The 12,087-nt window shown below is 40.5% G+C and overlaps 1 protein-coding gene across 1 annotated transcript in view; it reads left to right on the top strand.

Moving 5' to 3' along the window:
* The window catches only part of LOC311229929 (aminoacylase-1-like), a 49,137-nt gene extending 37,522 nt beyond the window's left edge, over positions 1 to 11,615 (top strand). Inside the window, exons 13-15 of the mRNA XM_084316015.1 lie at positions 1,718 to 1,797; positions 10,217 to 10,277; positions 10,413 to 11,615. Of these exons, the coding sequence (XP_084172141.1) occupies positions 1,718 to 1,797; positions 10,217 to 10,277; positions 10,413 to 10,577 (306 nt within the window). The 3' untranslated portion in view covers positions 10,578 to 11,615. The remainder of the gene's footprint in view (positions 1 to 1,717; positions 1,798 to 10,216; positions 10,278 to 10,412) is intronic.
* Positions 11,616 to 12,087: the final 472 nt, after the last annotated feature.

The following is a 12,087-nucleotide window of genomic DNA, read 5'->3' as shown; positions in this document are numbered from 1 at the left end:
CTGGAATTTGTTATCGGTACCCAGCTGTACCTTTTTTCGGTACTTGACTCTCTCAAATTCAAAAAATTTACATTTCAGTTGTAAAAACCAAACTTCTCAATTTCAACATTGATGTTTATAACGCAACACGCAAAATAAATTGCATGATCATGCATTATGTTTTTAAATGTTTAAATATAAACATTATCTGACCCATTATCTGACCTTCCTCAGTAAATATGATCAAACTCCTCTGACCTGGTCTGGTCGCGTGAACACTTTCGGCAACCAACATGCCCTTACACGTTTCTCTGATTGGCCGAGCGCGCGCATGAGCCGCGACAAGCTCCTCAGAGGCAGGAATACTAAGCTCCCCCTTAAGCTCCAGGAGAGAGGAGAGAGGCTGAACCTGCAGTTCTTGCCCGACTGATGGGAGCCGAATCCCGGATCCGATTTTTCTGATGAATACCCCCAAAACATGGAGGTCCCGAACGCAATTTATACAAATGGAAGTATTGATTGCGCCGTAACGAATTATTAAAAAAATATACCGTTAACTGGAATATGTTGTGCCTTTACACATATGTTGGATTATGTAATTGGTTTGTCATGACAAACTAATAAAAAAAATCGCGATTTACCCGGTGGCTACAACAACACACAGTGACTACATGCATCATTGTTTACAATGAACGGTGGGGTTAATCTAAAGGACTGGACACAGACGCGTTAAACTAACCTAAAGTTACTTGTTCACCAACAATCTACAGACGCAAACAAACACAGAACCGGACTGTTATATTAAATTAATTGATTGCTGTTTAACGCGTCCGTGTTCAGTCCTTTAGATTAGCCCCACCGTTCATTGTAAACAATGATGCATGTAGTCACTGTGTTGTTGTAGCCACCGGGTAAATCGCGATTTTTTTTTTTTATTGGTTTGTCATGACCAACCAATTACATAATCCAACATATGTGTAAAGGCACAACATATTCCAGTTAACGGTATATTTTTTTAATGATTCGTTACGGCGCAATCAATACTTCCATTTGTATAAATTGCGTTCGCAACCTCCATGTTTTGGGGGTATTCATCAGAAAAATCGGATCCGGGATTCGGCTCCCATCAGTCGGGCAAGAACTGTGGGTTTTCAGCCTCTCCTCTCTCCTGGAGCTTAAGGGGGAGCTTAGTATTCCTGCCTCTGAGGAGCGTGTCGCGCGCGCTCGGCCAATCAGAGAAACCCGGAAGGGCATGTTGGTTGCCGAAAGTGTTCACGCGGTCTGGTCTTTCCAAAGACCCAAGAGATGGGACCGTAATATATATATTTGTGGAAAAGGCTCCCTCTTGTCTAGTGTATTACACTCTTATACTAAACATGTAAAGGTACCCAAATTTGGTACAGATTGATCTAGCGTGAATCGATGTAATTCGGTCAGTAGTACCCTTCCCTAATGATTACATTAAAAGAAAAGGGAGGGACAAGAAGAAACTAATTAAGAGACAAAAAACATAAAATACAAGTTTATCTCATAGATAAATGAAGTAGGAAACCTGGAGTTATGTGAAAATCTGTTGTAATGTAATCTGTTGTAATATAATTGTTGATTGCCTCGAAGAACATTTAACACCTAAGAACATTTAATGCTTTGATATCAGTTGGATTTTTTCAGAATTTCTGTTTTTTTGTGGTTGTCATTTGTTTGTTTCTTATTGTTAAACAACTGTCTTCCTCTGCAGAAACACATGGACCAAAGTATCACATCCACAGACAAGAGTGACCCCTGGTGGAAAGCCTTCAGCACTGTCTGCAAAGGATTGTGAGTGCACACAGCCTCCTCACTGATCTGAGACACCCAGAGGCTCGCTGGAAATTGTGTATTGCGCAAGAGCTTCTGAGGGCAGGGTATGGAGTTCGTGCATGCATAATAATCGTGATTTCAGCATCATTAAAAATAATCGAGCAGCCCTAGTCAAAACCTTAACCCTTTCACTACCACACTACTGAAGGTTAACCCTTTCACTACCACACTACAGAAGGTTAAAGGAAAACTCCAACATTTTGGGAAATTAGCTTATTTGCCATCTACCCTGGAGTTAGACAAGAAGATACATACCTTTTTTCTTCTCTGTGCATGCAGTAGGAGTAGGAAGACGTGCACCGTTAGCCTAGCTTAGTGTCAGTCACTGGAAGTAGGTTCCTCCATTAGCCTAGTTCCCAACGTCTTCCTACTGCATGCACAGAGAAGAAAAAGGTATGTATCTTGTCTAACTCCAGGGTAGATGGCAAATAAGCTAATTTCCCAAAATGTTGGAGTTTTCCTTTAACCGCAGTGAATGGGTTAACCCTTTGGTAGTGGGGTAGTGAAAGGGTTATGGGGGATCTTAGCCTCTATCTCCTGTAATGTTACAGTGAATTATCATCACTGATAGAAATTCATTAGCTCAGTGTTTAAACACTACTCTGCCGCTACAGGAGAAAACTGGTGGGTGACGTGACACACGCATAATAATCTTTTATCAACGTTTCTGGGTCATTCGTTGTTTCCAATATGTCCTTCCGTGTAAATGTATGGAATTTAATTATGGTTTTGGCTTCCAACTTTCATTCTAATTACACACTGCCAGATTACCAGATGACCACTCTACCTCCTGAGCCACTGTCACCCCACTGTCGCCTTATTGCCATCAGATTTTTGGGGTCCTAGCCTTCTTTTAAACTGTTTGTTGCCATCACATTCTTGGGGTCCTAGCCTTGTTTTAAACTGCTTGTTGCCATCAGATTATTGGGGTCCTAGCAGCCTGGTTTTAAACTGCTTGTTGCCATCAGATACTTGGGCTCCTATTTTCATGAATCTAGACCTAGGCGTCCAACTTATTTTTGGTAATTTAGTGACCAGAGACTCAGTGCATCTACGGCGCAGTGCACTTGTAAAAAGGACTTGGAGTAGGAGGAATTCATTATTATCAAGTGCAGTTTGAGCTGGCTTCAATTGAGTACCTCAGACAAAGACCCATATGTCAGTTAAAATCTTTACAGGGCTCTACGCGAACCTTTTTCCCAATGAGCACATGTGCCCCTAAATGAAAAAATGTAGGAGCACCCAAAAATATTTAGGAGCACAGTGAAAATAATTCAAGTAACAGTTTATTTAATTTTTTCAAAAATAAATGTATATTTGTACTGTGCGTGCAAACGGGAACGGGACACACATCTGTGCAATAGCACATACCACCAAAGTCACTGGCCCACTGTGTGTGTATCTGCGTGTGCAAACGGGAATGGGACACAGACATTTGAACTATTAATTAAGTGATTAATGCCTACAAAGTTGTAGCCAACAACTAGGCCTAATAAGAAAGAGAGTGACATTGAACAAAAAGGAGATACTGGCATTACCACCAGGGCCATCAGTAGAGGGGGGAGCTAGTGTTGCTCTTCTAGAAAAATAATCCTTTCAGGGTTGCCTATTGAAATACTGTACACCTCAGAAACATTGTTTATGAGTTTGCGTGTCAGGTAGACCATTGATTGACAGTCGATTTTGCCAATTACGTCACACCGCTTGCACTCTGGCCGTCCGGCGCTGCAGCTGGACCCTATTGCCCACATCTGCTGTTGATAACGCTAGCCAAGTTAGCTGTACACACATACACAGTGGGCCAGTTACTTTGGTGTAGGGGTGTAACAATGCATCGCAATGCATCGATCCTAAGGGGAAAATTCAACTGCATCGAGTTGAAAATGTTAGAATCGATTATCGCAATTTTAATGTGTACACGTTATGTTATTGTCATGTCCGTTACAGCCAACACAACGACATACGCTACTGCATCAACGTTATGATTAACAAAGCAAGGCATTTGTTTTGTTGCATTAACGTTATATTACTATTGCTATCGATACATCTAGGTGTTCTCAAATCTATTGCTATTGGTAGGACTAGAATATTACATTAACTTAATGTTACTCGTGTCTCAGAAAACGCTCGCATATCACAATGGCGGACTCAGGAAGTAAAGATTATGTCTTACAGTTCATGAAAGCCCAAAATTCTGTATCACCAATAAAAAATAGATGTATTTTTTTTTTTGTATATAGAAATGTCGGCCTTCTGAAAAGTGTGTTCATGTATGTTCACTCAGTACTTGGTTGGGGCTCCTTTTGCACAAATGACTGCATCAATACAGCTAAATATATAGACTTCCACGATATTCTAATTTATTGAGCTGCACCTGTAAGTATAATTTCGGAATGATCCGGGCTAATACCTGGGAGGCTGGCTATAGTGTGCAACGTGAATTCTACTAAAAGCATTTGCGTTTTGTCAATTTCAGCTTGATCCAACAATGTTTTCATACCCATTCCCCTGATCGCTGTGTGTTGTGGTAATAACGAATGCCGTTATTGGCAATCAATTAATCAGAAACGACCCCCCCCCCCCCCCCTTCATGCAAACATACCGTACTTTTCGCACTATAAGCCGCAGCAGCTAAATTGAATGATGTGTACATATATAAGCCGCACTGGACTATAAGCCGCAGGTGTTTTAATGTTTAATTACCATATGTAAGGGTTCGTGCACCGAGGGGAGTGTCGGGAAAGAGATGGCGGTTTGAGGAAGCTCATTTATTAACATTTCAACAAACAAGTTGCATATTTGCATAACAAGTGTTACTATTTAGTGCAATAGTATACAGAACATGTACTGTGCTGTGTAAACTGTACTGTACAGTATCACATAGCGTTTCAGACACACAAACTTTCAAACCTAAACGGTGCGCTCCCAGCCCACTACCGGCATTGATCTACAGCTGGTAAAAAAAAAAAGATAGTCACTTACTATTCTAATTATTCTGTATCACAACGGAGTCATGGATCTGGTCGGGGCATATAGCATTATGTCGGGAACAATCGAATGAAATAAAGAAATTTGAATTTAAAAATAGAAAAATAAGTTTGGCATATTAAATGGTTACATTTGTTTCATCGTTGCTTCACCAAGCAGGTCTAATAATGACAACGATGTTGTCAGCGGGAGCTTAGTGCTGGATTTGCGAGTGCATGCAGCTGCAGAGCCACAGAAGCCACAGGGCTGTGCCCGCACAGTGCAATACTCCAATTCAGCCATTGGCAATTCAGCTGTTGGGTGGGGGGCGCTGCTGAGCGGTCCCCAGACCGGACCTGAAAACACCGCTCTCTGCGGCTCTGCAGCTGCACGCTCACAAATCCAGCAGCACCAAGTCGTTGGGAGGTGGAGATATACATCACGCAAACCCACGATAATGTTGCCGTCTCTCTCTGCCAAATTTATCAGTTCTTCGCTTGATATAATTAATACAAATGTCCAATATAACGGAATTCGTTAGCTCATAAAAATGTGATTATAACTAGGGATGCCCCCCGGACCCCGGTTTTAAACGGGAACCGGTACTATATTAGAAAATACCGGAGTATTTATAAGCTCTGACGTCCTCGGTACTGCTATCGATACTCTAGAGAAATTATTATTATTATTATTATTATTTAAAAGTTGCGAACGATCCTCTCTCCGTCTCTGCACGAGAAGCGAGCCGCAGCCAGCGAGTCAATTATTACACACACTCCTCGCGAGTCGCTCGCTAGTGCTACACATAGACATACGGGTACTACATACGGGTACTCCTTAATGAAAGCGCTGTCCCCGACGCCCCGTGCTATAGCGCGCTGCACACAGACAGCAGCTCTGCATGCACTGAGTCGTGATCATGGCGGAGAGAGCGAAGCGCTCGAAAGTATGGATATACTTTACAAGGGTCAATGCCGACAATGCACGTTGCTACAAGTGCAACAAAACATTTGCCAGTAAGGGTGGCAATACGAGCAAATCAAAACATCTGTTGGCAAAACATGATATTAGTGTGCAGAAATGCGCGTATTCGACTGCCTTGCGCGCAGTGTTCCATCTGCATCCACTGCAGCCGTAAGCCAAGATACGGAGTTGCCTAGGCTAATAACGAATTATTACAAATAGGCTAATAAACAAAACAATTGTTTAGCTACAAATACTACAATCTAAACTTTTTATAGATCGTCAAGCTGAGGCGTCAGCCACTATGTCCCAGCCCAGTGAGCCCAGGGCCACCACACATCCTCCCTCTACCTCCCTCCACCACCCAAAGTCCTTTCTCCCTAGCAGCTAGAGGAAGGATGACAGAGGATAGGGTGAACGAGTGTCACAGTTCTGTTAGCCTTTTGCATTTGTTGTTTATTATAAAAAGTCTATAATTCAGAGTCAGACACATTTAAAACATTGTTGCTGCTGTTGCTGAAGAAATTATATTAATTTATTATATTTATTTATAAAGTTATATAAAAGAACATTGCTGCTGCTGTTGCTGAAGAAATTATATTTATTTATAATACTTATTTATAAAGTTGTATTTATAAATAATAAAGCAATGTTGATTCTGTTCTTAATTAATTGTCTTTTTTTCTTGCAAAAAAATAACCAAAAAGAACCGATAAGAGTATCGATAAAGTACCGAACCGTTAAGCAGTATCGATAAGAGTAGTAGTATCGATAAAATCCTAACGATACCCATCCCTAATTATAACAGACTGCTGTTTATTAATGTCGGGCAGACTGCCCACCGACACCTCAAGTCGGCAGCAGCACGAAGTCTCGAGGGACTTATTTTATTTGGAATATATTAATGACTGTATATACCAAAAGTAGCCTAGTTTTAAGTTAAAATATTATAAATGCCTTGAGGATGTCATTCTTTATATAGGCCTATCAATTGTTTTTTAGCTCAATAAACTCTGACCGGAATTGATCCCATTTGTCCGGTAGATTGAAATCTACCGGACACTCAGACCGGCAAAAAAGATTCTAACGGAAACCCTGGGCTTGACTGCATATGACGTGGGTCAATCTAGCCAGATTATTTCTTATTCTGATTGTCGCGCTGCACGCTGCCGGTACACCAACGAGTCACAATGAGAAGCAATGAAAAACAACAGTCTCCCTTGCACCCCTGCACCCCCCCCCCCCCCCCCCCCCCACGCACACACAACACCCATGCCTTACTCCTGTTTTTATATTTAATACTGTGTTTAGGACTGTTTTTATATTTTTACTAGCACCTATGGCTGCATTTTAAATTTCGTTGTAACAACTAACAATGACAATAAAGATCTATTCTATTCTATAACTCAGAGAACAGGCTTCCAGTCCTGAAGCATTTTGTATGAAAGTATTCTGTACTTCTGTATGACAACTATTAAAGAACTTGAACTAAAGAACTTGAAGCCAAGGCACACGAAGGGTTAACCTGTTAACCCTTCGTGTGCCTTGACTGCAGCGGCAGAGCGTGGACGAGATGACAATGCAGAGGTGCAGCATAGTGGCGACTGTCGAGGCGAAAACAGTACTAAACTGTAGTTGATTAAATTACTTTCTGATGACATTAGGTTGCAATAAATACACTAGAACGAAATTTGTTCGCTCATAAAATTTGTGACATTCTAAATGTGATTTAATATTGTTTAATGACAAACTGGCCCGACCCGCGTTTTATGCAACGTGTAATAACACTGGCATTTGTCACAAGTTAAGTTGCTATAACTTATAACGTTATGATAAGTGTAAAGACATAATAATCAAAAAACAAATAAAAGGGGGACAAAAATAAATAAAAGGGAGTGACATGGGTTCATCCATTGTTTATTTACATTTCAATTTCTTTTCTTGTTTCCTTTTCATTCATCTGTGATGTCGTTTCCTTTCAGCGACTTCGGGTCATGAATTATTTAATTGAATTATTATTAACATTTCGCTATTGTGTGTTTCAACACCTCGCTAAGTGCACGCGCACAGACCACACCCAGCTTCTGTTTGTAGTCTTCCCACCAGCATTGGGACACAATACTGTCAGACAAATAACAAGAATTAACTCATTTACAAGTTGTATTAAGTTTAGCAAATAAGGGAACAGATAAATAACATTTCAATGCAGTAAAAAAAAGCAATATTTCGATTTGTCATTTTTTCGGGTTTGGTCCGCATATAAGCCGCACCGTTATATAAGCCGCAGGGTCGAAAAATGGGGAAAAAAGCCGTGGCTTATAGTCCGAAAAGTACGGTAATACCTATCATATGCATTTGATTTGAAAATAATAGCGTGTCTAGGGACGAATCGCCAATGGTTTTAGTAGAATTCATGTTGCGCCCTATAGCCAGCCACCCAGGAATTAGCCTGGATAATTCCGAAATTATACTCATATTCACCACGGGATAACGCGTGAACGTATTCATGAAAATAATTATAATTTTTTTGCATCTTGAACGAAAGATAGTTACTGTCAAATGACCATGGTATTGTATCCATAGCTATAATATAAAATATAGATTTAGCTCTACAAACAACGTGACGCACAGTGAAACTATGTAATGAAAACCTGGCCGTGCTATAGCTAGATGGGGAAATCGAATGGCCCCCAATGTGTTAACCGTTGGCTAGGGCTGTCTTAAATACTTCGAAGCTTCGTTCGATGGCACAAGCTTCGAACATAAAAAAAAATCGACGTTTAAAAAAAAATTAAAGAAATAAAAAAATATATATATATTTTTTTTTTACTTCGATTTTTGTGTGTGCATGGGGCCATTGGGTGGGGCCGGGGGACAAATACACTGGAGGAAAGTAACCCAGCTCAGCACTGCCCAAATTATATCATCACTATTGCTTGTTTGAAGGATATCATCCTCAAACACATATACACCTAATAATGCCTTGTAGAATTCCACACATAAGAAAGAAAGATTCTGGGATGAATAAACAAAATAGGAAATAAAATGTAGAAATGCATGCAATACATAAATAAATATGAATCTCGATATATATGAAATAGAACATTTAGATAAGGTGCTACTGAGATGTTTTGGTGAGTTCTTTGTTTTTTGTGGAAGTAGCCCTTCTTAAAAATGCATGAACATTCACTGATAATTGGTCTGTAGTGGAGTCTACACTACCATGTAGATGTAGAATCCGGACCTTGTAGACTGACATAATTCTGTGCATAGTTTAGTCTACACAGGCCATATTTCAAATGATCAAAATCTTACTTCATTCATCTTAAACATTCTTGATTTGGGCGATTGGTAGTTCCCATGAAATCTGAAGTTGTTCAAACGACAACAGCGATCCACCTTGAATTAAATCACACAGAGATAACTGGGCCGGCTTGAAACAAATTGTTTTAATATGAGCTATAACATTCTATCGGCGCGCCTCTCTCCTGAGGAGTGTTTAGGAGTCACAGATTGAGAAGACATTATACTGGTGTTAATTAGATTTCTACTAGGGCTGCACAGTTAATCAAAATGTAATCAAAATAGCAATATATATGGCCTAGTGTAACTTCCAAATGGCAGGAGGCTACAATATTTAATGGGATTTAATTTAAGGGCAGAATGTGATGCTGCAGTGCAGAGAAGTCCTAGGCCTCTGAACCGTATTCCACAGACAAGGATGCATTTTGGTACAGACACCCCACAGAAATCACATGATCATTTTAATTTTTTTTTTCTCAATGAAAATAATAATGAAGGATGAAATGATCATTCCCTCCTGATATCGTGAGTTATATTGCAATCACAATATCTGTCAAAAGAATCTCAATAGGATTTTCCAACCTGAATCGTTCAGCCATATCTTGCAGTGGAATGTGAGGATGGCTGTTTAGTCTTGTCGGGTCTCCTCACGTGTCCTATTCTCTTGTAGTATGTCGTACTCACAGTTGTGGGTTTTTTTTTTCTGTTAGTTTGAATAACTTATGGAATCCTCGTCACCATGGTGTTTTCTGTTTGTAATGATGCGTATAGATTTGAGCAGATTCGGATGCACGCATGTACCATGTATTCAATGATCACAAGTATCACGCTTAAAAAAATACCTTGTTGTGATGAAATGATTGAAAGGCTCCATCACGCTGAATGATTTACTTAAAAAATATCTACCGACATTTCTCTCTCATCCCACAATATATTTCGTCATATCGAACAGCCCTAGACTTCACTGGCCTCTGCACTGGCACTGAAATATAGCCCTTGATGTCAATACAATAGTCTTGAGTATGAGAGAGAGAGTACATGCGCACTAACCCCATTCACTCATATCTTTACAATCACGTTTTGGTATTTTCTCTTTGAGACATTCTGTATAAGCCCAACCTCACACTCAATGTCTCTGCCGTAGGAACTTGACTTTGGAAGAGGAGATATTCCCAGCAGCCACAGACAGTCGCTTCATCAGAGCAGTGAGTATTAAAACACGTTTACACAACTAGTGAATGATTTCAAATACATTTTTGATAGTTTTGTGTTCTACTGGAAACGATTCATGTCAGGGTCAGCGATTTCCGAAGTGTGTCTTTTGTTTTCTGAACCTATAGGTTGGTATCCCCGCTATCGGCTTCTCCCCGATGAACCGGACACCCATCCTGCTGCACGATCACAACGAATACTTGAACGAGCAGGTGTTCCTCAAGGGCATCGACGTGTACGAGAAGCTCATTCCAGCTCTGGCCAGCGTTCCCGCCTTGCCTGGCGAGGCCTAGAGACTACACACCATCCTTATTGATTCCTGTTTGACTCCTTAACGCTTGTCCCAGGGGCCAGAGAGATGGTGCAGTGATGAGGGGCCCAGTCCCACACTCCTGGAGCCCCTGCTGCTGACCTGGGATCAGGGGCCAGAGAGATGGTGCAGTGATGAGGTGCCCAGTCCCACACTCCTGGAGCCCCTGCTGCTGACCTGGGATCAGGTCCCTCCGAGGACCTTCTCTCCTCCTGTGTCTCCTGCCTCCCTTCCTCCCCTTCCTGCTGTCTCCCTACTCAGTCTCCTGCTCCTTCCTGCTGTCTCCCTATTGTGTCTCCTGCTCCCTTTCTGTTGTCTCAATATTGTGTCTCCTGCCTCCCTTCCTCCCCTTGCTGCTGTCTCTCTACTGTGTCTCCTTCCTGCTGTCTCTCTACTTTGCTCCCTTCCTCCACTTCCTGCTGTCTCCTGCTCCTTTATGCCGTCTCCCTACGGTCTTCTGCTCCTCCTGCCGTCTCCCTACTGTCTCCTGCTCCCTTCCGCTCTTTCCTGTTGTTTCAATTACAAAAATAAATACTCAAGATGAGTGGAATGCTCACTCTCCTTTTCAAATTAAAATAATAAATAAATAAATCACGGTTGAACTTACAAATTAACTTGAATGACTTAAGGAGATTACCAAAGAGTATTCTGATATATATCTATATAGTATATATCATTTATTCAAACTAAGCACATTACTTTTGGCAATGTTGATTTTGAATCATTCTCAGGACACGGCTACAGTAGCTTTGCATTACTCAGTATTGTAGCTGCTTTGTAACAAGATGGTAATATTGTGGTGTAGGATGTCTGTGTGTGTGTGTGTGTTGTATGATTTGCTATCTAAACCACAGCCCTTAACGGTATGGAATAACCAAGTAAAAACAAAGGGACTTAAGACTAGTTTTTAAAACGGAAGCCTTTTGATTGGCACTTTGACAGTTCAGTTTTATTTTGACATAAAAGACTTGATGACTTGATGATTTTATTTGATAAGTGGATTTTAATAAATATCTTGATTTACTAATGTGATTGACTTTCATTATCTTAAACAAGCACACATAATAACTATTTTAAGAGTGTTATGTAGGAAAACATTAATCCATAAATCCAAAATGCCATATTGACAGATTATTTATTTTGTTCTCAGTTCTTACTCAGCAGTTATGGATCACTTATGATTCTTAGGTTACAATTGATACCCAATTAAAGCCCATCAAATGCATCATCAATTGCAAAGTATTCACAGAGAAGATACATAATCACAGCGATATGATTGGAATTTTGATATAAGTAAACATTCTGAAGATCATGTAACACTTTTGACGAGACTAAGGATGACGTAACGCTTGCTACTGGTTATTGAGACAATTCTGAGAACACTTTAAATTGGAATCAAGGACACACAATGTCATAGATTAGAACAGGCGTCCTGTGAACATGCCTGTTACTGCCACTAGGGGCAGTATGAGGCGCTTGACGTCTAAAAAGAA

This window comes from Notolepis coatsorum (assembly GCF_963971535.1).
Source record: "Notolepis coatsorum genome assembly, chromosome: 6".
NCBI classification, from domain to species: Eukaryota; Metazoa; Chordata; class Actinopteri; order Aulopiformes; family Paralepididae; genus Notolepis; species Notolepis coatsorum.
The sequence above is the reverse complement of the archived record's forward strand: the minus strand, read 5'-3'. Positions and strand labels throughout refer to the sequence as shown.